The 26,671-nt window shown below is 38.7% G+C and overlaps 2 protein-coding genes and 1 pseudogene across 3 annotated transcripts in view; all 3 read left to right on the top strand.

Moving 5' to 3' along the window:
* The window catches only part of LOC145466687 (uncharacterized), an 8,963-nt pseudogene extending 3,172 nt beyond the window's left edge, over window positions 1–5,791 (top strand). Inside the window, exons 3-5 of the transcript XR_014041969.1 lie at window positions 192–436; window positions 1,155–1,416; window positions 3,862–5,791. The product of XR_014041969.1 is annotated as an uncharacterized LOC145466687 (transcript). The remainder of the gene's footprint in view (window positions 1–191; window positions 437–1,154; window positions 1,417–3,861) is intronic.
* A 3,918-nt stretch (window positions 5,792–9,709) lies between these two features.
* Window positions 9,710–14,691, top strand: LOC145466674 (piezo-type mechanosensitive ion channel component 1-like). The gene is made up of 5 exons (XM_081450390.1): window positions 9,710–9,798; window positions 11,355–11,792; window positions 12,347–12,503; window positions 13,606–13,686; window positions 14,607–14,691. Exons 1-4 carry the CDS (start codon window positions 9,737–9,739, stop codon window positions 13,663–13,665), a joined length of 717 nt encoding a protein of 238 aa, XP_081306516.1. The 5' UTR covers window positions 9,710–9,736; the 3' UTR covers window positions 13,666–13,686; window positions 14,607–14,691.
* Window positions 14,083–25,890, top strand: LOC145466187 (multidrug and toxin extrusion protein 1-like). The gene is made up of 12 exons (XM_081449938.1): window positions 14,083–14,101; window positions 14,607–14,663; window positions 15,404–15,471; window positions 16,615–16,629; window positions 16,821–16,929; window positions 17,507–17,582; window positions 18,310–18,379; window positions 18,946–19,078; window positions 20,359–20,396; window positions 21,273–21,329; window positions 22,185–22,269; window positions 22,673–25,890. The coding sequence occupies exons 1-12, from the start codon at window positions 14,083–14,085 to the stop codon at window positions 23,041–23,043; spliced, it is 1,098 nt and encodes a 365-aa protein (XP_081306064.1). The 3' UTR covers window positions 23,044–25,890.
* The last annotated feature ends 781 nt before the right edge of the window (window positions 25,891–26,671 follow it).

The following is a 26,671-nucleotide window of genomic DNA, read 5'->3' as shown; positions in this document are numbered from 1 at the left end:
TTAAGCTTGAACAGTCATGTGGTCATCTAATTTTTGTGTCAGTTTCGTATAATTTCCGATTCTTATTTTAAGTTCGATTTTTGAGCATGGATGTAGAAAAAAAATTATGTAAACTAGAGAAATGCATGACCGATTGCTTAGTTACCCAGTTAGAATTAGTTGAAACTGAAGGAATTTTTGTTTGCTTCCAGCTATGAACATTATTCATGATCTGCAGCAAATGCAGTGCGATCCAAACAAGTTGAAAACTGGCCTGTCAGAAGATCTACAAAAGATTGCTTCAGACAAGGGATTCAGCATTTGTGACAACCCAGGATCTGGAAACTGTATGTTCCACGCGCTGTCAGAGCAACTTCAAAGCGTGAAAGGAATGCAAATTTCAGAAACAGAACTGCGGAAAAAGTTAGTCGAATGCCTTGAGAACTCCCCCAAACTGGTAAGTCAATGGTCCACAGGTGGCTTCTGATGTAAATGAACTTGGGCTTTGTACAAGACTGGGAAAACAGGGCTCTGAAATCTCTTTGAGTAACTGATGGTGAAATTTCCTTGAGTACGTGGGCCAAATAACCAGTAGATGCTTTGGTATTAGTAGGTACTTTGTGTCCCTGGCTCAATCGAGGGATGTTACTTTATTAAGAAAGCTATCTGTCAACTTAATTTCATAAAGTCTGTCCCCTGAATAACCAAGTTAGGCTTTGACTAATCATTCAGTGTAAAAAGGTGAATCATTGTTAAAAACTTGAAAAACTAAAGTTTATTTTGGTATAAGCAAGGACATAGATAATGAAGGGAAATGGTTACGAAGGCCGATAAACATTAAAGAAACAAACAATCAGGCCAATATATAATAGATGTTTGAAGGTGACCCTGCGCATCGTTTGTTTTATGCTCGTAGAATATGCATGAATTACATAATCACAATGCCTCTTTTTTTGTTAGTTGTATGAGCAAGCATATATCCACCTTTTGTATTTGCCAGCTTTTATGCAGGGGTCAACATGCAAAAGAGAAAACAAAAACATACAACAAAGAACTTTGCAGCTTTCCTAACCATTTCCTTGTATTCATTATGTCCAGGACGATAGACATATTGTATCAGCTACAATGTATTTTAAGCCTGTTCAATTAACTTAAAAGTTTTTTCTCTCTCAAAGACCGATGAAACAGATCTGTTCAACTTTGTCCATGGATACCCATCTTGGGCTGATTACTTGAGAAGCATGGAAAAGGATGGCACATGGGGCGATCACGTGGTTCTCTGTGCCGCAGCAAACTGCTACAAAACTCCTATTCGTGTAATCAGCAGTCTTGGCCGTGATATAATCATCAATCCAGATCGTCCTGTTGACAACACCAGCCCGCTTGTTTTGGGGCATATCCATGAGAAACACTATGTCAGCCTTCGACCCAGACAAGGTAAGTTGTAAGGCTTTGATGAGCGAGTAAAACCAACATAAAAAGAATGTGCTCTTGATTTTAACGTAATTAACGAATGACTCTCAATAACAGTCGAACCTGTATATATCGACCACCCTCGGGACTTGAGGAACTGGCCGCTTAATACAGATGGCCGCTCAATACAGGATCAGTAAAAATACTCGCTGGGCGTGGTCTAACGATATGGTCCCGTTCTTCAGCACATTGCGGACATCTGGAAAGCGTCAACGATACTAAACGGCCGATTATCAGCTTACAGTAGCTTTGTAAATGTCATTTCTCTATGGTGATGATGGAAGCATTTTAAACACAATAAAATACCGCATAAAATGACATGTGGCGTAGTTTCTGTTTGAGGGTGGCCGCTTAATACAGGTAAAAATAACAAAGAAAGACAAACATAGGACTGCTACAGGGTAGCCGCGGCCGCTTAATTGATATTGCCGCCTTATACAGGTAACAAATACAGCGTTTGTATGAGCGAAAAATCGGGAATTTGAAAACTGGGCGCTTAATAGTGGGTGGCCGCTTAATATACGGCCGTTATATGCAGGTTTGATTGTATTGTTGACCCCGAAATTCAAAATTGCCTGGCTTTTAGGACCATGATAACAAAACATAAAACAACATCGTAAGGGAAGTAGATTGTAAGAGGTGACTGATAAAGTGTTTTTATGTGAACTGTTGTAGGCACTATTCCCAAATTAACCTCCGCAAAAGAGGAATCAAATTATGCTCAGCTGTGTAAGATTCTGGTCACTGTGGGTTCAGGAGTCCTGAGAGAAACATTTGACAGAATCATTCCACCACAAAATCTTCGGAAACATTTGAAATACTATCAAAATCATGACACACTGCGGTCACTTCGAAAGCAAAGAATCCTCACTTCAAAGCAATGGGGTCAACTGTATCCTGATCGTGCTTCTTCGGTGTCATCCGAACACTTCGACCCTACACTTCTTATGGTTCTGTTGAGGACAGTTTGTGAGTTGACTCCGCCAACTGCTGGCTGGGACGCACTTCCTCATGCAGTAGACACCAGTCGTGAGGCTGACATAGCCCGTGTGAGGTATTTCATGAATGCTTTGCTTAACCATGCAGACAAATCTCGTGTTAGTGATGCAGTATTTGTTAACTACTGCGAGAACATCCGGGAAACGCTGGCGAGATTAGGAGGAGCTCGATATGGTAACGCCATGGACAAAATCATGCAGCAGAAAGCGGACCCTATCACCGAGGTGCATTACAAGGAGCTCCTGATGCAGTGGAAAAAGAACGAGGACTACATCAAGGACAAAATGAATGAGCTGCATGGTGCGACGCAATCTTCTGGAGATGAGGGTGAGTTCTTATTTCACAATAGTTACAAATGGAATAATCATGTCAGAACCGACTCTTGTCAGTAATTCCGTTCTGCTGATACACTGCGACTTCTTCTTATTCCATAAATGCCTTTTTATTGAATATTTGAAAGTGCAACAAAGAAAACAAAGAAATACAGGCAGTCAACCTTGGAATTTATCCCCTGAAAATCGGAGACAAACGGGGCCTTTCTAGTCATGGACGCCATTCCGTAAAATAATCACTTTCCTAGCTGTGAGGACGGAAACTTTTCCACCGAGCAGAAAAAAGGTACATATCAGCATAACGGCTGAAGAGAATAAGTCAAAAAGAGCATGCAGAACTCAAAGAAAACTTTAACAAATTTCTCCATGTGCGCACGTCCCAAAAAAAAACATTGAAATTGTCTCGTTCAGGAGAGATTTTTTTGTGTTGTGCTTCAATTACTCGAGATAACAGCGCCCAATTCCATCCCCCTGGGGAAGACAGTTACATAAAGCTATGTGCAGCGTCCAATTTCCGTTTTGAAATAAAATAAATCACCGAAGTCAAAGGCTTAAAATGTTTTATCTTAGTTGAACTTGCATTTTTCCAAGACTAAACACAATTTGATCAGCACCAAGTTATTTGCAACTGTTTTGAAAGAGGAGAATAGTATTGTCTTTTGACCTAGTATTAATAACGGCATATTCGGACTTGTTTACTCTGGCTCCCTCTACTTTGAAAATTTCAAATGTATACCTTTTAAATTTTGTTTCTGTGATTCTTCTGGAGAAGGAAGTTTTGTCGACATTTTATTCATAACATTTATTTAGTACATTGCAACAGGAAAGTTTGTTACGCTTATTTCGTATTGGTGAAAGCGGTTTTTGCTGAATTCGAAAACTTTTATTTATCAAGTGCCAAAAAAGAGATCAAGCAAGTCGACATCATAAACATTCCTGATATCTTATGCATGGTAAACATATTTGCAAAATTATAATTTTTAATTCTCTTAAACCGAAGTAATTTATATTTCCTAGCTTGGTTAACATAAAAAGCGTATGTTCTTATCTGATTTATTGTCATTTTCTCTTTTTCTAGGCATGCCTTATCCAGCAAATGAGATAGAAAGAATCCGCCAGCTCTACAAAACTCGTGAAGGAAGCGTGCTGCCAGTACCATGGTGTGAAGATTTCAGCTTTCATCTGGATGAGATTTTCACCAGGCTCAGGTTTTTGAACAAAGAAAAAGCAAGAGGAACACTGGCTGAAGAAATCACCAACATGACAGCTATCTTCAAAGCCCATGAAGGATGTCAGAAGCCACGGACTGTTTTGATTGAAGGAGATCCTGGCATGGGAAAGACAACTTACTGTCAAAAGCTGGCTTATGACTGGGCAAATAGACGGGAAGAATGGGACGAGTCTTTTCCAGAAACCCAATTGCTGCTACTGCTTAGATGCCATGATATCGAAACTAACATCTGGGAGGCTATCGAAGAGCAAATTCTCCCCGAAGATATTAACGAAGAATCCAAAGAAAACTTTTTCAAATTCATCCGTGAAAATCAGTCCAAAGTTTTGTTAGTACTTGATGGTTTAGATGAAGTGGATGATTCTAGTAAACTGGCCATGTACTTAAAACTTGCTGAAGGTAGAGAGTTCTCTAAATGTCGCATCGTTCTTACATCTAGACATGAAGCTGGAATGAAATTTAGGCGGTTCTGTGATACCCTGTGGGAAATTGTGGGATTCACTACGGAAGATGCAGAAAGTTTCATCTTCAAGTACTTTAAAAACAATTTGCCTTTGGCTCACAAACTCCTAGAACAACTTTCACCTTGGTCAGGATCTAGAGACTTACGTGAAATGATGGCAAATCCTTTAAACACCACTTTACTTTGCCTTCTTTGCGAGGATTTCCAGGGTTCTTTTCCGGCGAGCAGGACTCAATTGTACATTGAAATTGTACTCTGTGTTTTGAGAAGATATGAAGAGAAGAACCAATTGGCGAGTACCAACGACGACCTGATTAAAGTTTACGAGAAAGAGCTGACACATCTAGGGCATATGGCGTTCAAGTCCCTGTGTGAAGGACAGCTATATATTGAAGAAAGCAGATTTGATTGCAGTTCGACTGTTTTAAGTCTTTTAACTAAGTTTGGATTTTTATCAGTCCAAGTCAGTCTAGGTAGTCGCAGAAGACGTTGTGTGCGTTACGGATTTATGCACAAGAGCTTTCAAGAATTCTTTTGTGGTTTCTATCTCGCTTCAAAGATTCTCAGCGGAGAAGTTGACTGTGACACAGTAGTGACAGATGAGAGATATTTAGATGAACTGAAACAAGCGTTTTTGTTCATGAGTGGAATTGTTGTCTCACGATCCGAAGAAACCGCAGTGTGTCTTGTAAAAAGCATCGCCGCACACATAAACGGCGAAAGTCAAATAAGTAGGGATCTGGAATTTGCGTTTGACTGTATAGAGGAGTGCGTAACCCATAAGAAAAACCTTCTATCGCAATTATTGCATACTTTTGGCTTCCACCTTGACATTACGGCTATAGACTTACGCGATCGTGGGTTACAGAACCTTGAGTATTTCTGTGAAGCTCTTCCTGTAAATACCACTTTGACTCATTTGGATTTGAGTGTGAACGGGATTGCTGCTTCTGGTGCTGCTTCCCTCTCTGATGCTATTAAAGTCAATACCGTATTGACTAATTTGGATTTGAGTGGAAACGACATTGGTGATTCTGGTGCTGGTTCACTCTCTGATGCTATTTAAGTCAATACCGTATTGACTAATTTGGATTTGAGTAGAAAAGGGATTGGTGATTCTGGTGCTGGTTTCCTCTCTGATGCTATTAAAGTCAATACCGTATTGACTAATTTGAATTTGAGTTGTAACTGGACTGGTGCTTCTGGTGCTGGTTCCCTCCCTGATGCTACTAAAGTCAATACCACTTTGACTAATTTGAACTTTTAGTCGGATCCAGATTGGTGATTTTGAACGTGCTTCCCTCTCATACACAAACGGACAATATTGCATTCAGCATAATTGTTGTAGGTTTCAAACTACTTGTTAGGGCTTGTAGCTAACCTAACCCAGTATCTTGTATAGCGTGCAAGAATGTAAATGCCTGATTTCTGTGGAATTGCTGTAAATTATTGTTGTAAAGTTTGTTATCGCCAGGAACATGGCAGTCGTAAACATACAGTGTGGCTTCCAGAAGAGAGTTTGCGTGAGTGTGTCTGAATCTTGATCTTGAAAATCGTTTCAATGTAAAAATACTTTTCAAGATTGTAACCTGTGTCGGAATCTGATCAGGTCGTAATTCAGGGCTTCAAATAACGGCCGGTCAACGGACAATGTCCGGTCAAAAATAGTTTTGTCCGGTCAAATCCTTAGATGGCCGGACAATTTGTCCAGTTGTTCCCGCTGGTAAAGAAAAAATTCAGAGTTTCAAGTTTTAAATGTTTAAAGGTTCGATATTATTGGCGTTTGTGAAAAAAGAGGGGGGAAAAGGCGGATACTTAACTACCAGACAAGAGCTTTTAATAAATGATTCGTAATAGTTATATAATTTCCGGCTATCGTTGCACATTTTCGCTTTGTCATTGACCACGTCGTCACCGCAAATTAGTGGGTGTGAATTACTTTATTTGAAGCCCTGCTTAAACTATCGAAAAACGGAGGCTCTATTTTCACCAGTACAGTGGTAGACAATTTCACATAGCAATGCCCACAGGAACGGTTGTTGTGTGTCAGAAAAGTGCTTTCAATTTATATCCATCAATTACATTTTACTTCAATTGTATTTGAGACAGAATATTTAATGACGTAAATCGAATGAAAAATTTAGAATCATTTAATACTCTAATATTTATCAAATGATATATCTCAACCCTTTATTCCCCCGGTGTTCTAAAACACATTGATTTTGGCTCTCAGCGAGGATAACAACAAAGCGCAATCAACAGACCCTTCGGGCCATCTTGGATAACGTCTTCCTGTCATACAATACAGTCCTCCAAGTTACGGGTCCCTCGCAGCCAACCATTAGGCCATTACGTCTTCCTTTATAGAACTAAGTTACGTTTGATACGTTTTCATACCATTTAGCACTTATAGCAGATACGTTTTGCTGTGAATTCTGTTGCTGAACTTTGCTGATCAAGACTGGAGTACTTCCTCAAGCGGGCGTAAGTTTCCGACGCCCTCAAAAGCCTGTTACACGAGTTCCGCATATCGTCTCGATACAGACTTTTCTTCTCTCAAACCCTAATGAACAACCAAATGATAACCTAGGTCTCCATAGATCAATTGATCATGCCGAATTTAGTAAATAGGTGAAAGCTTGCCCCCTGGCATACTTTTCTTTGTAAAGACCCTTGGCAAGTTTGGGGTCCCATCTTTTCATGAGCAACCAGGGGCTTTCTCCTAAACGACAAGAGAATGAAATTGGAGTTTGCAAAATTGGTATCAAATCGACTGGCGAGACGTATCATTTGTTTGAATAAAAAATTGGAAAAGCGTGACATCGTCAAAAAGGCCCATTATTTGCGATGTTGCAATCTGCCGATATATAAAGAGTAGAATTTCGAAAGCGAAAAGCGGAAGTGGGAATACCGTCAGAATTTACGTTATAGATGTAGAAGAATTTAAAAAAACAACTCTTTAGAATTTAAACTGAGAAGGACTTAGAGTGCACAAAGAAAAGTTGAAAGGCAGAACTCCTAAAGGACAACCGTAATAAGGACAAAAAACAAATATCATAATACTTCGACACAATGGGATGCTTTAGATACTTTACATGACAGAAAGTTGGCATGAAACTTCCGTTTTTGGACAGCTGACCACCATTCTACAAGTCGTGGGCTCACTAAGTTTTCGTTTTCGAAAATTTGATGGAAATGGCGATGCAGGCTTCTTGTCTGGGAAGTCCTGATTGAAATTAAGCTAAGAGTTTCATTTCTCACTATAATTTCCCACACAGCCCAGCTTTTAGCCAATTTCTTTATCTGCAAGCGCCTTTTACAGGAAGCCGTACGTTCATGCCCCCCGCTTCGGGGGTAAAGTTTAAACTTCTCACAGCTCGCAAATACAGGAATCGTGACCTTTTTCGTTTGAAGTTCAAGAAGAGCACTTGTATATTCTGAGGAACAAGACATGTCTTCGCCTGTAGTCTACACGCTTCTCTTTAGATGGATTCTTCCTCTCGTCTTGTCAGGAGTTGCGTGTTTTTGTCCGTTTATTTCATACATGTTTATTTCGTAACAGCTGAATCGTAGTGCGGGCATTCATGGGGGTGTATTTCTCGTGTATATTTGATTTAAACGGTGTGTTATATAAATTTACGTTCATTGCTTTGCACTGAATGATTTGTTATTTTGGCAGACCAGCTTTTCGTGTTTCTGAGAGACTGCGAGGGTTTTTGCACGTAACTTTTATCGTGTTGACACGGTGAGACACCGACCTGCTCAGACGTAAAACAAATCAATTTGAAATGCCACTAACCAACCTTTTTACCGTTTACCGTGTGATTAAATAGTTTCTTTTTAGAGGAACGAAGCATGTCATTTAATTGACATCTCTTTCAGTCTCTAGAATCGAAAGCTCTCAAAGGAGTTGGTCAGTTAAATTACAACCACATAAGCTGCCACTCCATCATTGCCGGTGACGTAATTTGTTGGTAATTTGACTACACTTTCAAAACTGCTCTTTTGAAAATTTTTACTTTCTATATGGATAAGTATCTCTGAATAGTCTCTGTTTTAATTAAAAATTATCAACACTTGACAGTTTTTGATTGAACACTGTAGATGATTCTTTAACATTTTCAAGTTTGTTTCTTTTTCAGCTTGTTGCTTCAGAATCAATGGCTTCTCTGTCATTTACTTGTGTTGTCTTCTGGCTATTCCTCTGCTACCAAATCCCTCACGAGGTTTGAAAGATCACTTGACATGTGTACTTTTCTTTTAGAGAGTTAGCTCCATGCAATGTACATGTAGGAGGTAGAGGCAGGGGTGGGGAAGGGGACCCCAGGGGAGTATTCCATAAAGTGATGGAGTATGTTTGATGCAAATGTCAATTCCGTTTCTTGACAACTGTAGCCGTAACTATATTCTGACTTCTTGTTTATGAACTTCGTAATTAAAAAATTTACCCTCAGATGGGAGGGTCTTGATGGCATTGTCATAATTACCAGACTTAACATCAAGCAAAAAACATCTACAGCAGGTATTTATAGTTTTAAAGAAACTGTTGGGCTATGTCAGCAAGCAAGTGAAGCACACTACTATTTATCAACTCAAAGTTGACACAGCTAACTTAACCACCGTAGTAGAAAGCCAGTGAAGCTGACTCTTTGTCAGAGCAAAAACTAGGGTGCAAGCAGCCTGAATTTGAGCACTGGCCGGGGACATTGTGTTGTGTTCTTGGGCAGGGCAATTAACTCTACAGTATTATTCTCATTACAACTGAATAAATGAGTACCAGTTAACTATAAGATAACTTGGCAATAAATTTGTTGGGGAGAGGAGGAGAGACTAGGATGGGATGAACTTAAAATACATTTAACTTCCAATCCAGGTTTGGCACACTTCCTTTCGGTCACATTGTGTTAATTCCACATTCTTACAATTTATTTGTTCTTATCACTGTATCTCTTTAATTATTTATCTTTGCAGCTTTTGGCTCTACGGGACATTTTCAGAAGGCACTGTTGGGTCTCTCTGTGTTTGCCTTGATGGCGCAGATTATTTTTCAGATAGTCTTAGGAGCCCTGCCACCCTACGGACATTTCTTTCCAAATTGTAAGCAATAATATCAACTGTCATTCAACTTACATGTTGTTGTCTTGCTTGGGCTGTTGCTTAAAATTATTTCAACCTTGACTTTTGTACAAAATGATTTTCTTGAAGCATGATCTAGGTATGAAGGGATTTTTTACCACGATTTCCGCGACTAACAACACAATGTTCTACTGTTTAACGGGTTCAAGGTATGAGCAACTTACCAGACAAATTGGACTTAGTAGGTAAGTGACTACACTTTCTTTGTACATGTGATATACTCTTTCATCACACTCAACACATGTTACTTTCCTCTGTCCTTTTTTGAGTGCATTGAATAATAATATGAAAAGCAGGGCTTGAAAAAACTGGAATTCAAGCAGCTCTCAAATTTTGCTTGCCCTTGGCAAGTCCTATCTTTTTCTTATTTAGTTGGCATACAGCTTGCCTGGGCCCTTGCTTATCGGACAAGGGAGAATAAAAAGTTACTTGCCTGCTTGAAAAATCTACATGTACTTGTCCTAGAAACCGTGATGGCACTTTTTTGAGACCTGATTCTAAAATTAATTATCCCTTAAAAAGTAAGAAGCAAAATTATTGATACATGTATTTATGGGTGTTCTTAAATGTGAAGTACTGTAGCAACATCCCCAAAGTAACAACTTTTGGAAAAGTAATGACTACAATGTTTAATGTAACTTGACATTCAGTATATCTGTGTCTGGATGGAGGAGAACCTCTTACAAATTGATCACACTTAAATGGCTCAAGTAGTACGTTGGAGTAGTCTATACAGTGACAGCTTTTAGCTATAAACCCTGACATAGAAACCCCTTGAAAGTAATGATTGTGTTATATTGTAATGTTTGTTTGGAACTTTAAGCAAGGTACTAGAAATGCCATTTTGGATATGGGTTATTGGTCAAGATGGCTGGATATTGGCCAAGTTCTTTTGTTGCATGTTTATAGACCAAGATAGAGTCAAAGTCCATGAACTCATAAAAAAAAGAACAAGGCCAATATCTAACCATCTTGACCAAACAAGCTTGGTCAATAAAGGATTTATTATATGGCTTTCAGAGAAATGTTTCTTGCGGGACACAGTGGAAAGTCCAGAGCGAGTAAGATACATGTAGCTCCATCTTGCTTTTTCAGGTAGTCAATCACAGCACCGGAATTGGTTCATCTTGCCCACTCATGGAGCTGGCCATAGAATGAATTAAAATGAATTCTAACCTTATCATGTAGCCCTGACTATGAATGATCTACAGTCGCTTGCATCTAAGCATGAACACATGATGCCAAAACATGCTCTAATTAGGTGCCAAAGGTGGCATGATTAGTCATCAACCATTTGAAGTTTAGCAGAGCTTAGCAAGAACTTTCGCGCTCAAAGTTCAGCACACAAAATGGCAGAAAGATTGGACATTGAAGACTTCTGCAGAGAAATTGACTCTGACCTGTGTCAATGTGCATATGGCTTTTGAGAAAGTTGTTTTACTTCTAGTATAACCAAGAAATATCGGCGTGGGGAAGACTTTCAGAGTCTTTCAGAGCTGGTTAACTTCAAATGTTTGATGAGCAATCATGTCATGTTTGACACCCAATTAGAGCATGTTTCAGTGTCATGTGTTCATGCTTAGATGCAAGCGATGGTACATCCTCTTTTTTCTTAGAAAAAAAAGCAGTGTTGCATAACTATGCAACACACTGTGAGAACAATGTAAGTGAAGAGACCATGTGAAGGGAGTTGTTTTCGACTGATGGTACACTGACATAAGATTTTTTTTCAATCCTGTAGGTTTGATGGTGTTTCAGCACTGGACATCTGCAGAATCATTGTCCCAGATGTGGCAGTTATAGCTGTATCAATAACATGTGCTGTCTGTTGCCGAGGATTAGTTGATTCCTCCCCACTTTGTCCAGAGACCCCACAACATATAAGAACATCCCCTGACTCAACTACATGGGATAATGTGATGCCATATTTCATTGCCGTCATGTTACTCGCTGGGGGAATAATGCTACCATCACTTGCTTCTGCGATATACTTTGTGATGTTCTTGATCTTAGGAACAATGTGGGCCTGCCACAAGGCAGTTAGGCTACAACGGAAAAGAGCATTTGCCTTCGTAGGATTAGCTCTCATGATCTACTCTGGTGTGCATGTTTTGACATTTTACATGTATCAGTTCCAATTTTTTCAGAAAGTTCTTCCTTCAGAGAGTTTACTTGCCAGGTGAGGTTTCCATTAGGATTACTCACTCTTGTTACAGTATGATGTTATTGCAGTTATGTAATAGTTTCAGTTTATAATGAAGCTACAAATTAAAAGATAAATATTACAAATCTTTTTTTTGGCCTGATTCATGGCATTTATTCTCTTTTAGATGGTCTGGTTTGAAAAACTCAGCATTATAGTTCTAAAGAAATTATGTATGGGCTCATTGTTGCTTTTGTAGCACAGAAATGTTTCAGTTTTTGAAAGCCAATATTACACTCTAAAAGCTAAAAACTCACCAACTACAGTATGAAGTTTCCCAACCCATCTAGTGTGATGCCATCTCTATGCAGAGTGCTATGTCACACCATGACATCAGCAAAGGTTCTCCTATATTTAATTGTCAATCAGGCACAGTCTTACTGTACAGAAAAAAAAAAAAAAAAAAAAAAAAATATATATATATATTGATCCAGAATTACAATATGTGTGGGTGGGTGAAGGTGCTTATCACCCTACATCCTTGTTGTACATATAAGTGTACAATTAAATGATATTCATTACTCCATCAGGTTATTTGGCCTTGTGGGAATAATATACACAGACTGCAATGCCCCTTTAGCACTTTATGTAAGACCATACCTGGACTGGCCCCAGTGTGCATCACCTGCTGTAATCTTAGCTCTTTATTGGCTGTTAGAAACAGAGACACGGTTTTACTTCATAAAAGTACGTAATTATATGAAATCCTGGTTATTGAACATTTATAGTAAAGGGACAGTGACTTGGCTTATAATATTGTCCTGTTCATGCAAGCTTGCTAGATTAACTTGCTGAATAATATTATAATCATGCTATAGAAAGAAAAAAAAAGCCAAACATGGTGAAGTCAAAGGAATAACTGCAGAAATAATAGACTTGCACATACAAGGTCAGTCTAATCCAAGGTTGAGACAAACTGGCAACACTTTCGCATGGGTGTCTCTAATATGGAGTCAATAAATTACAATATAAGCCATGTCAGCCTTAGCTGGTTCTCATGCAGGTCCTCTATCCTGGTCAAATTGAAATTTGGAGATGTTGGTTTTTGTGGAGGGAGGAAAACCAGAGAACCCAAAGTACAACTCTCGGAGCAAGGCACTCGGTTGGAATTGAACCCGGGCCACATTGGTCAGAGTCAAGTGCTCTCACCACTGTGCCATTCCCTTCTCCCAGTTAATTTCACTGCTAATTATTATATGGGATCATTTCTTGTTATTACTCAAATACTGTAACAGCCATGCATCATTAATTTTATTTAACAAACCTTTCTTCCTGATCACAAAAATGGGAGCAGCAAATTTTGCAAGACTTGAGAGGGGGTGCTTGTTGTACCTTTTAGGGGTCAAAAAGCAGTTTTGGTAGCTCTTAGGGTGTTTAGCCTCAAAAGGTCCAAAGCTGGAGCTTTTGCAGTACCTTAATGTGGAATTAACACAACACATATGACAGGAGATAATGGGTTACTAGAATTTGTACCTCTCGGGGGGGGGGGGGGGGGAACATTTCAAGCCATGCCCACAGAGCAGGGTTTTGGTACCTCTTAGGGGCTCTTTTCGAAATTTCTGATGAGCACCCCCATCCTTTTTATATGGGAGTTCCCCCCCCCCCTCCGGGCCATAGATGAACATCACCTGAGGCAGACACTGAGTATTGGTCCCCACCACATGTAAACACTACATTTTAGCTTCCATTAAGGGTGTCTGCTTATGGGAGGTTTAACTGCACATTTTTCAACAAGTAAATTTTTGACGTGTTTTTATAAACATGTTGTTTCCTCGTTGGTAATTGACAGGAAAGTGGATCCAAATATGAGAGTCAAGCTCACTGGTGGGACCCTAGGACATGGCCTTAGTCCTATGTATCTGAGAGACAGGTAACTATACCTAACAAAGTAAATGAATCCTTACAAGTACTTATTATAAAATGTGTTACTGTACGTGATCGTGCTGTTGATTCACTACAATGAGTCAATTTAGTGCCCATGATGCTAATATTGTGAATACAGTTGAATCTCCAGTTGTGACCACCTCTCATAAGCGACCACCTCTTCTCAGCGAGCAGTTTTCCAAAATACCAAAAGTTTCCAAGTCAAATCACTATATTTGGAACCTCTTGTAAGCGACAACCTCTCGTAAGCCACTTTAGGAGCTAAAAGTTTGAAATTTGCTCTTGTTTTTAACCTCTTGTAAGTGACCACTTGACAGATTATAGAGTGGAAATTGAATAATAAGGTGTTCTAAAATTATGTTATTCCTGGGTACTACAAGAGATGGAAATTTCTCAACGGGGTCAGTACTGGATTTTTTCTCGCAATGGGCTTTTCACATGAATAAAATTTTTAAAACATGGGAAAGTCTTTGCAGTTATAACATATGCTAATGTAAGCGACCACCTCCCATAAGCAACCACTTACACTTGACATTTTTGGTGGTCGCTTACAGGAGGTTTGCCTGTAATTAGGTTTTTATTTAAACAAATTCTAAAGAGAAAGTGGCGATAAGACCAAAAAGAAAGTACAATGAAAGGTTGTATAAATATGTGATTCTCCCCAATTAGTCGAGGGGTGTTTCTCCTTGCCTAACAAAACTTTTCTAATAAAAGTTTTCGGTTGATTAAGCGATTCATTAATTGGTTGATTGATTGATGATTGATTGATTGACTGAGTGAGAGAGTGAGTAAGTGATTGAGGCATTGAGTGATTGAGTAATTGATTGATTGATTGATTGATAAACTAAGATGAATTCCAATTGATGTGGCATTAAGGTGCAAGTTTGTGTTGAATGCATATTGCAGGATGGACCACTGAAAGTCTGTTAGATTGGGGACAGTTTCTTAAGCTTGCAGTGCCAGGTTTGGTGATGACCTGTATTGACTGGTGGAGTTTTGAAGCTGGCTCCTTTAACAGGTATAGTTAAACCCTAGCTTCACTAGGACATTTGGTTGGCTGAGGGAATAGTTGAAGTGCATTTGGTATTTTATTTTAAAATTATATTTAAAAATTATATTTATATTTTTATTAGTAATAAAAATAAATCCAGGGGAGCTGCTCAAATTCACACTTTCCGCTCAAAATGAAGTGTGCCTTGTTTTGTTGCCATGTACATTTGGTTCCACTGATGTAAGCAGCCAGGTCTTATTGTACCTTATATGCACTGCACATGTGTGATTGGATTGGAGATGAGCGAAAATGAGATTTGCTTGATGCCATGATAGAAAACACTTGCTTGTTGTTTCTCCCAACAACTCTGCAATATATTAATGTTGCTTGAAGACAATATTGGCAAAGAGGATTATAATAACAGTTCTAAATCACTTCTATTCTGTCATTTGATCCATTGCAACAGGCTGTTCTGAATAGACAAGGTGGAATAGCAGTTGAAAATATTGTAAATGACCACTGCTGACTCACAGACTATTTAAAGCCAGCTCTTCAAAAGATCCTGTAGAAACCACTGGGCCTGCAGGATCCGTCACAACTTGGATGTAAGAGTCCAGGGGTTTCTCTCTCTGAAAAGCTGAAAATCTATAGATAATTCTTAGCAGCCATGATTAGTTCAATCATTTTATCAATGATGTGCTCTTTTTGAAAGGGACCTTTGGTGAAGTGCAGTTAGCGACCTATGGTATCATTTTCCAGTGGACAGCACTTGCCTATATGGTGAGGATAAAACTCTTCTTAGCCTGTATTACAGCTACCCAAGGAAAGAGAAAATCAGAGAAACCACTGTGTGTTGCTGTTGATAATCATGTTCCTTTACATAAATTATAATGAAATGCTTATTTCATCTGAATCTTATTCTTCAGCCATCTTTGGATCAAGCGGTCTGGATTCGAAGCCTGGCTGGGGACATTACATTGTGTTCTTGGGGAGACACTTTACTCTCACAATACCTCTCTCTACCCAGGGTTATAAGTGGGTGCCAGCAAATTTAATGCATGGGGTAACCCTGCAATGGACTAGCATCCTATCCAGGGAGGAGTAGAAATACTCCTAGTTGCTTCATGCTACAGAAACTGGAATAAACTCCAGCCTGATGGGCCACTTGGGAGGCACAATGGCCTCATGGTTAGTGCGCTTGTCTCCAGATTGAGCAGTCCGGGTTCGAGCCCTGGCCGGGGACATTGTGTTGTGTTCTTGGGCAAGACACTACTCTCACAGTGCCTCTCTCCACCCAGGTGTATAAATGGGTACCGGCGAACTTAATGCTGGGGGTAGCCCTGCGATGGACTAGCATCCCATCCAGGGGAGAGTAGAAATACTAATAGCCGCTTCATGCTACAGAAACCAGGATAAGCTCCGGTCTGGGGGGCCACTTGGCTCATATGTAGACTTTTACAGCTACCTCTCAGGATATTTGTCAGAATATCTGTCAATATTCTACGCGTACACAGTTTCATTAAGAAAACTTTGGTGCACTTTTAAATAGCATTTGGTGCTTAATTCATATAATGATTTCTTAAAGATGTTGTACAGTTCTTGATAGAGAGTGAGGTAACTTGGGGGAGGTGTTCCCATATATAAAAAAGGACAGGAGTGCTTGTCGAAAATTTCAAAAAGAATTCCTAAAAGGTACCAAGATCCTGTTTTGTGGCCGTGGCTTGAAATGTTTTCCACCCGTAAGAGGTACCAATTCTAAAAAAACCCATTATCTCTTGTCATATTTTTCTGAGCTCAATACCTTAAAAGGTAGCACAAAAGCTCCCGCTGTAGACCTTTTGAGGCTGAACACCCTTAGAGGTACCAAAACTGCATTTTTAAGCCCTAAAAGGTACCGTGAGCACCACTGTCCTTTTTATATAGGAGTCTCCCCTGGAGGTAAGTGCAAAGCATTTGTCACATGATGAATGGGAATAGAAGAGGCTTATGTTCCCATTCTGCAGTGCAAGCAACCAGTCCAGAAAGCTGCAGTCATTGTTTACAGGGTTCCACTGTGTTATTTTAATATAATTGTCTACCTTGACTTCACTAACAAGACCATTAACAATCTGTGCATTAAAACTCTTTAGATTCCTGTTGGTGTAAGTGTGGCTGCTGGCGTTCGTGTTGGAAATGCCCTTGGTGCCAGAAATGCCATGGCAACCAAAAGGACAATTAAAGTGGCCCTTTCACTTGTTGGTAATTACAGATCTGGATTATGATGTCTATCTGTACTGTACATGTTCCTGTTTAAATCATGTTTTTTTTTTTCTCAGCAATGTGATGTCAAATTATTCAGTCTTGGCCCACATCAGCAAACTTTTGTCATTGCATGTATGTACACCGAGCAATAATCTATTGTTAAGATTTGAGCAACTTTCATCAATGGTTGTTCTGGAAATTATGGAAATTACACTTGCATGTCAAATACTTATTTTATTTGCTTTTTTGTCCCAAAAGGGGAAATAAACCCTGCATAAGTGATCAAAAACTGTATACCGTTGCTTTAACCCTAAGAGCAGATGTTTTACCTGTATTTTTTCTAAGCAGTAACTCAGTTTACCTGTATTCTTGAAGTCACTTGTAGCATAGACAGTGACGATACCTAGCCATGCATACACCCATAGAAGGTTTAATGTTGATTAACACTGAATTGTTTGTTTGTAACTCCTAATAATAGCATTTCGTATGGGAAACTAATCTTGTAAGAGTTAGTTTGTTAAAGTTCACTGCTACATGTTCACAGGGAGATAATCAATTTGTATTGATTTCACAGTGTGTGTTCAACTTGTGGTATTTGCTGTCTTCTTCGGGCTTCAGGAAACCACTGGAAGGCTTTTTACTGAAAATAGGTTTGTAATCTTATAGTAACGTCTGCATTAATTGGACCAAATATACCATATATAGGTGTTAGAGCTTATCCCGGTTCCCATAACATATTAAGCAACTAGGAGTATTTCTGTTCTCCCCTGGATGGGATGCTAGTCCATTGCAGGGTTACCCCCATCGTTCAGTTTACCAGAAGCTATTTATACATCTTGGTGGAGAGAGGCTATGTCAGAAAGTAGAGTGTCTTGCTCAAAAAGACAGTGCTAAGACCCTGGCGTTAGGGCTGAAACCCAGACTGCATGATCTGGAGTCCATAAGTCCATGCACTTTCAATTCAAGGTGGAGTGCTGTTATGTGTGCAAAAACCCTGAAAGAGACACATGTTATCATGATTGACGCCTAGTCAGGCCTGACTATAGCATTGGGTTATGTTGTATTCTTGGGCAAAACGCGGCTACTCTCTTTAATTAAATATAATTATCTATAGGCCAAGTGGATCTGGTAATAAATGGCTGACTAGCACATGATGTACAGATGAATATCAGGAAACTGTTGCATTAAACATGAAGAAAATGTTGGAAGGTTTAAATTTGTAAGCCGTTTGACTCAAACATCGCCCACAGAACATCAGTCTTATGATGAGATGTTGATCACGGATGAGAGCTTCAAATTAATTTGGCCAAGGAATTCTTGACTTCCCTCTTAGGTTACTTTGTAGCTAATTAGACTATTGTTCATTTTGTCTTGCAGAGATGTGTTATTGTTATACAAAAAGACTACCCGTTTTATGCCATTCTTTTTTATCTTTGATGGAATTCAGGTAATTGAAATCATTCTAATGATTGAGTATCATTCTAATGATTGAGTGATAAAATACAACCCTTAAAGCCCGTCACAGGCGGTGTTGGACATGACTCGCAAAGCATAGAGGGAGAAATTTTCCCTGGAGCTCATTTTCATCTGATCTGAGCCTGATCTGAGCCTGAGCCTGTCAGTGACCAACTACTAGAATTAATCATATCATAAACAAAATAAAAAGTCTGGAATGTTCATCAGTTTTACAAACACTAGAGAAACAGCAGAAACTCACTTAATTGCACGTGATTGACGTGCAAATAGCATATGTGCCAAATTCCAGTGAGCAAGTTTGACATCCTTGTGATCATGCTTTAAGTCTCTCCAAATACCTTAAGGTATGCCAAGAACCAATCAGAATGGACAATTTTGTTGTGGAAACAATAATGCAATTAACATGCATAGCAGACCTATCTTTACATTTCAAGTGGAACTCGCACTTACACAGTAGATCAATCTCACAGGTAGGGGCTGGGGGTGTAGAAAACGGCTTCTCAAGTGATATGAATTGATGTTCAATTTTCATCTCAGGGTGTCTGTAGCGGTGTTATCCAAGGATCTGGCTGTCAGACGGTGGGAGTGGTGATCAATTTTATATCCTATTGCTGCTGTGGGCTTCCTCTTGGCATAACATTGATGTTTCTAGTCTTCCACGATGTCACAGGTACAAAGAAATGAGTCTGTTAATTTTGTTTGCATCTTATTAAAAGTGCTGTCAACTCTCTCTTAATAGATGTATCTCTGAAACAGACACACAGAGTTGGTGCCTAATGCTCTTCAGTCATTTTCTGAACCTAGCACGCCTCTCCTTAAGAAACAGAAAACATGTGCCATGTTTCTACCGAGTTTTAGCAGAAATCTACTAGCATTCTATCATGAATGCCATTCGCAGATTGGCTACGCTGCTCACTTTCTATTTTGTTGTAGATCAGTAGTGGGAAGCCTAGCAATGTGCAGTTGTTATCAAAATGACGGCCAATTCTTTGTGTTTTCAAAGTGTCTGTGAAGAAGATTTAGATAAAGTTTTGAATGACTACAGTAAATTTAAAAACCTGTGAGGTTAAAATTTCCCTATTAAGCACCCTTCACATTAGAACCATTCAAGGCTAAAATCTCAATACAGGTCCTTATTTTCAAAATATAGAGTTTTTGTTTTTCAAATATAATAACAGTACATCACATGCAATACAAAAAAAGGTAACAAAAACTAGCCAGAGCACTAGCAGTGGTATAGGACCACAATACTGTACTGTGAGTGATTCAATATAAAGGCCACACCCATGAGTACAAGTTAAAAATGAATTAAGAACCTGATTAAGAACCTAGGTAGCCTAATTTCACAGTAAACACCATTAAGAATTATATAAGGACCTATGGAGGCTAACTTGACAAAACTTAAGTTCTTACATGCGGGTTTTTACTGTAGTGGATTTATACTAAAACAATTAGATTATTTGCTCTCGATTTTCATACGTGACAGTTCACTCGGGCTGCACCTTCGTCAACTATCATGCTCACAATCTTATTGTTAAATAGAAACAATTTTTTATCAATCGGCGCGCATATTTTTCGGGGCTATTTTCTAATTAACATTGACACGGCCTCTCTGAAACATGCAACACAGAGAGAAGCGTAGAACTAAGTAATTAAAAAATAATAATTGTGGAACAAACGGGGAAAAGTTAAATTCCCTGGTTTGTCAAAGCATTCCACACTTCCACGCAAAAATTTTTTTTTTGTGGAATTATATCAAAGTGTAGAAACCAAGGATTTCACGGCCAGTATTGGACATTTATCGGTTGGCCGAGCCAAAATTGTCTGACTGTTTACAGGGAAGGGGGGGAGGGGAGGGTGGGTGAGTAAAACAATAGGTGTTGAATACCACTACAAATATGATTTGGGAGCAATGTTTGCTAACTCTGTTGTTTTCTTGTTGTATTGAAGGCCTCTTGATTGGTCTGTTTTGTGCGGTTGCTGCCCAGGTAACCATTTGACAAGTGAACTAGTGTTTTTTTTTTTGTTGTTTTCTCTCATTTTATTGTTATTTTTGTCATGCGTCTTTACACTGAGCCCCTGGCTCGGATACCAAGGTCAACCTCTTCCTATGCATGCATGACGATAATAAATTGATTGATTGGTTGATTGATTGACTGGAACTCCTCACCAGTTAATGTTTTTTCTTCAATTTTGAGTATAGTTGCTTTAGGAATAACAAATTTGTGGTCTTGTGATACTAGATTTTTCAGGTGAATAGTGAATTGATCTTGTTTGTCCAGTGGATTCATATCAAGAAATTGTTTTTCGTCAAGATGATTGAAGGAAATAAATGATCGCGTACTCTTCTTTATTTACTGTTGTAAATTCAAACGCTTTTGCGTTTGAATTAAAAATAGTTTTCTCCAGTGTTTTCCCGTGTAGCGTTTTCCCGTGTTTTCCCATGTGTTTGTTATGTTCGTTTCAGCTGTCACTCATTCTTGAGAGTTTGCCTGGTAACGTATTTAAAGACAGACAGACCTGGCTTTGGTTTAATTGTCGGTAGCGCTAACAGAACAATAAAATTTCTTCCAGTTACAAAATCTTCCACTGTCGAGGTTACGTGCAATATTTCAGAGACTTTAAATGTTCATTCAACGACTGTACAACGTACTTTGTGTTGCATATGACACACTTTAACCTGCATTAAGATCTTATATGTACTTAAAATTTTTGAATCACAAACTTCCTTGCAATAAGTTCCTCCCCAAAATGAACCCACAGAAAATGCATTTTGAACATATATAAGCCCAAGACTTACTTTCAGCATTCAATGGTATGTACATTAACAGGATGTAATTTTGTCATTTTTGATTGTGTTTTAGGCCTGTTTATATGTGATTCTACTGTGGAGAACAGATTGGGAGAAGCAGTGCAAACTAGTGAGTAAAGCCAAAAAAGACTGGGCTTACCTCAATTATTTTGATGTGAAAATGAATGCCTGGGTCAAGAGTATCCACCCAAGGGGTTATGGGAATATTTGGGGGTTACATAGTGAACAAATATGGCGCAAAGGAACGTTGAGAAAAACCGTGGATGTTGTGATGATTTGACTCAAGAGAAGATAATAGACCACTTAGTAAACTGGAGTAGAACAACAATGAACATCAGTAACTGAAGGAAGAAGACATCCCAGAAGTATTTCTTCCTTGAAAGAAACCAGTAGATTACGCCATAGAACAGCTTCAGAGATGTTCTCTCACTGGTACGTTATCTTCTCTAGACGTCTCTTCAGCATTCCATCCCATCTTATTTGTTTATTTTACCCCCAGAGATTCCAAAGCTGTGAGCTTAGGCTATCCACCACTTTAGAAACGAGAAGAATCTTGGACAAGTGTCATCTCGCTGTGGTTTGTGGGACAATTACTAGGGACAAAACAAATGACGAGAAGCCACATTGGTTCAAGTAATGATTCCAGTAATGATAAGGGGAGATGCACCCAGATTTCTTCTCATTTCTCAAGTGGCAAATTTCGTAAATTACTTTGGAGCAAGGCCTTTTGGAGCATGGAAAGACTGAGGTAAACAAGACACTTTGTTGCGCCCACAGTTTACTTCAGGAATTAGTGTCCCTATCTTTGTATAGTAAATTATATTGTGACGTATGTTCACCATTTCAAAAGAGATGTGTTTTGTGACTTGACCCTGGAACTGATTAGTTTGTAAACACTGGATGTTCCAATACCTGAGTGATCTGTCCAGTGTTACTGTTGTTCACTGTTTTTGATTTTGTTCAGGCACAAGAAAGAACAGGAGTTAAGTGTGCCTTAGACCAAACATCTGACAATTTATTAAATGGAGACATTCACAAAAAAGAGTCAGGTACGTCTTATTAACAAAACATAGTGCCAAAAAGCCAGGCCAGGTTACCAGGCAACATTATATAGGTTCACGAAAACATGACAAGCCACAGAATTGTGGTAGCATGCGTCACAACCTGAGGACTCAGCCTGCTTACCGCAGAGAGACCTCGAGAAATGTGGGCTCAACGTAGCTGCTTACGGAAGCGAGAAGACATCATGAACTGCGGGCTCAACTCCTCTTAGACCCACTCACCAAGTGTCATGAATTGCTGGCTCAAGTAATTTATGGAGAACTGTTTCTTGTATGAAGTTGATAAACCTTGTTTCACAGCGAGTTTGTGTAATTTACAGTTTATAGACTGAACAGTAAGTTATAAATTAAGCAAAAAAATCCCTCTCGTCTCTAACCTTTTTTTGTTCAGAATTGGTCCTTTCAAGCTGGATTCACAAATCTTCATCTCTTCCATTTCTGAGTCGCTTTGATGCTGACGTGACTCAGTTCCGACCTTCTCTTGTGTTACGCAATTTTAATGGTCAACATGAATTCATGTCACAAGGAAGTGAACCAAATACAGCAGTGTATGATGTTAAAGACAGTAACAGACGTACATCATTAGAGAAGAAGTCTTTGATAAGAAAACAACTTATTCCCCTAATTATTTCTTTGTTGATATTAGGCGCTGCTGTAGCCATAAATCTTTTAGTTCCTTTGCCGTCTTCCCCTGAGACGGTGTCAGTTGGTAATGACACCCTCGGTTTTAACATGACTGGCAATACCACACAAAATCCCTGACTTTATTCAGTTACATAGAAAGGTAAAATTCTGAGCCTCTTGTGTTGTCACGCAACTGTTTCCCAGACAGAAAGAAAAAAGCTTTGTGTGATGACACAAATAACAGCTGCGTAAGATGAAAGATGAGGGGTGGAGTGGGGTGGGTTATATGCGTAAATGAGTACGTCACATCAAGAAATGCTTTTCTGGTTGACTGTGCATGCTTTTTCTTGAAGTCTTTGAGGACCAGTCTCTTTTACTCCCTTATATATTTGAAATATTGTAAGAATAAAAAACATACATTTTCACACTAGATCCAATCTGCCAAGGAGGGAGGGACGGGTCAGGTGGGGGTAGGCGAGTTATACCAATGAATGCATGCTTTTTCATTCACATATATATATTTTTCATTTATATTCATTTATATTCATTAAATTATTTAAAGTATTGTAACTGAACAAGGTATGTGACGTAATCAATGAAATAAGATGCTATTTCATTTTAATAGATTCTAATTGTTAACATTATTTAAATATATATGACTGGATTTATGAGGAGGTGGTTAAAAAGTGTGTTCTTTTCCACCAACTGTGGTACACATGATGAAAGTAAAAGGGAATAAAGAAGAACACGAAAAAGAAAATATGAGGGTGGAGGAAAAAAGACTGACATTCCTTTGAATTTTTATATCGTCTACTTTAGAAAACAATAAACACTTATTGTAACGGCACCCGCGTGCCTCGTTTTCATTTCGTAGAATTTTATGTATTTCCCTTTTTTACTGCATTTACGTCACAATGATTTTCCGCTAGCTACCACATGACTTTAGCTTAATATCGCGAGCACATGTAAAAAAACGATAAGGCTCACAGAAATTCGACGGGAACCACCAGTTATTGCTGTACAACTCAGAACCTACTAGAGCGTTCGCCCCAACACATCCTACCATACAGGATCACTGTAACGGTTGGCACAATAAACCTGAGCCTTGTGGAACCTGTGAGTCTTTAGTCTTTTGGTGTCACGGATCTCCGCTATCGGAGCTGACGCGGCTACACCTATACCAGGGTGAACTTTCAATAAATCCAGACATGTATACATGATATAATATAGATTTAGGCCAGCCTAAAAGCGGAGCTCCTCAGTTATTTTTCGGAATGTTGTTACTAATGAAAATAATCCAACATGTATGAGGTAAATTGCGAATGATTTAATAGTTTCAGCCGGAACTAGTATTACTTCAACAGATCGAGGTGTAAGATGGTGTGATTATGAAATATAGAGCCACGATTTCAAGGATTTCTGGGAAGCTACCAAAAATCTTGATCACATAACAGAACTGTCTTCTGTGCTTTTTGGTGGCATTTCTTGTTCTTTCCTACCTTATTCAGAAAGACAAGGCATTGTCATTAATCATTATATTCTTCCTTAGTTAACATGGGGACTCCCACACAAAAGAAGTTTACACATTTTTTTTGTTGTGGGGACTGATTGAAATGCAGTGGTTACAATATACTCAGTCCCTGAATCTCTACCAAATGAAATCTCACAAAAATACCAAAACAGTATACATATGTGAAAAGTTGGAAAGTTTTGTTTTCTAACTTGTCCCCAAAGATACATTTAGCCATCTTCACTATTGTATGGAGTCTCCTCCTGCTGGAAGGGTTTGCAATAAGCAAAATCACCCTCGCATGAATGGTAATTACGATATTTTTTTTTTTGCTGATCATGAATACTTGCATAGGCTTCTAATAATAATTTTATTATTCAATTTCAATGTGATTTGTTCTTTTTCTCGACTGGCATTGTGGACTACAAGAGCTGCGATTGGGTTCCATTGATTAATTTTGCTATGATTAAATTATACCAAGAATTATCAGTGAGCTAAGAGGAAGTTATATTATGTACATGTATTTTGTCTGCACTACACAACCAAATGCACTCAAAGGTTATGAGGCATAGGTACATTTGTCAGAAGAGCCCAGCATATCCAAGATATGTTTTGATTGACACATCAATTAAGATAATTTACAGCAAAATGGATAAAAAATACATCAATATCCTACATGCACCAAAGCCAGACATGGGGTTATAAGGCAATCGTTTAAACAACAGATTGAAATAATTTATAAATTAGAGAACACTATTTCTACAACAGAATGGAACAAATTAACCTTATCGGACATTGCGAATGGCAAGGCTGTCTGTAGAATGTCACAAATTTCTCAACCCTTTCTTTCTACAAAAATGCTAATCCTGCAACTTTGCTTAAGACCCAGTTCTCCATTTCGTGTTGGCAAAATATCAATTTATGCCATGTCCAATGCACATTATCACAAAATTGATTTAAAAGCTCAATAAATATCATTTTAAAGCCAAAAAGCCAATTATTTAAATAAACCATGAGTAAATTATCTCTAAGAAAAACTGATTAAATTAACAGGCACTTAAAAATAATTAGTTAATATGTGTTTCTTAATAATGTAATGCAGTGTATCTGTCACAATGTTGCAGCTATGATATTACTACAAACAGGATGGGTTGCAGAACTGAACCTCCAAGTCAGTTTATTCAATGAACTTGGTGCAGAATTTATAATCCCATCAAGTTGTCTGTAAATACAGAGAAACCAAACAAAGCATTACAATCATAAGTAATGAATTACTAAACTCTTTTACATGTACTGTATGAACAGTGTATGTTCCATTAATATTGGGGATCTCTCAGAAGCTGCATCCATGATAAATTAATTTGTTCCCAGATGCATTTGTTTATAGAACTTTTCACAAATTAATATCTCTGTCATAACAGTGACCTCTGTGTTCTCCAACAATTAGCACACAAGAAAAATACACTCAGTAAGATATTGTTAACCGCGCGGCCATGGGCCGAGCGCGGTTCATGGTTTACCCGTGGTTTTTTTTTTTTTCGCCTTCGGTGCGAGCAGACCCAAGCTTCCACTCGGCCAAATTTTGAGTCACGCAACCTGTGATGTTTACTCGCCAAAAGCTGTTGAAACAATAAATCTCATCTTTCGCGGGAATAAATTAAAAACCCAGCGCTCGTCAAAAATTATATTTTTTCACCAGAAATTTAGCTCGGAACATATACATATTTATATTTGTTTGAATCGTCGATGAAATGACCTTTTCCGGATATTTTTTCCTTCGGGGTCAACCGAAACCTCAGATTACAAAATCACGCCGAACCCACATGTTGCAAAAAAATCTCTTCAAAACCCTGACTTCGAAGCGATATAACACTTCAGCGTTAATAGCTACCACACATCGGCAGGCGGTAAATCTATTCCTTAACAATCCAGCTTTATCGTGTTAAAATTTCAGCGAAATCGAACAAAACCAGAATTAATTAGAATTTTTTTGTGACCTCACTTCCCAGACTTGTCCTAACAAAGGAAGCAACGGTCGCCCATAGCAACCGAAAAACACCAACATAACAAAGCCGACGTTTCGGCCAAAAAACTCCACAATTATCGCCTGAGAGTTTAAACTTGAATGGGAACATCTTTTTCGAACCTTTTTCAACTGATTTAGACGAAAGACTGGCCTCGGCGGGCTACAAAAACGACAAAGAGAAAAAACAGAACAAGACAGCAGAACAAGCCGATAATATTTCATCGCGTGGC

The sequence above is a fragment of the Orbicella franksi genome, chromosome 13 (assembly GCF_964199315.1).
Source record: "Orbicella franksi chromosome 13, jaOrbFran1.1, whole genome shotgun sequence".
Lineage (NCBI taxonomy): Eukaryota > Metazoa > Cnidaria > Anthozoa > Scleractinia > Merulinidae > Orbicella > Orbicella franksi.
This window is presented reverse-complemented; position numbering and strand designations above follow the sequence as displayed.

What these genes read in the sequence shown, in the direction of transcription:
- LOC145466674 (XM_081450390.1), top strand. Translation starts at nt 9,737, where the DNA reads ATGTTCTACTGTTTAACGGGTTCAAGGTATGAGCAACTTACCAGACAA. An exon ending in AGACAAATTGGACTTAGTAG is followed by an intron (nt 9,799 to 11,354) that starts GTAAGTGACTAC and finishes TCAATCCTGTAG; the next exon opens with GTTTGATGGTGTTTCAGCAC. An exon ending in TCAGAGAGTTTACTTGCCAG is followed by an intron (nt 11,793 to 12,346) that starts GTGAGGTTTCCA and finishes TTACTCCATCAG; the next exon opens with GTTATTTGGCCTTGTGGGAA.
- LOC145466187 (XM_081449938.1), top strand. An exon ending in AGGCTTTTTACTGAAAATAG is followed by an intron (nt 17,583 to 18,309) that starts GTTTGTAATCTT and finishes TTTGTCTTGCAG; the next exon opens with AGATGTGTTATTGTTATACA. An exon ending in TTATCTTTGATGGAATTCAG is followed by an intron (nt 18,380 to 18,945) that starts GTAATTGAAATC and finishes TTTTCATCTCAG; the next exon opens with GGTGTCTGTAGCGGTGTTAT.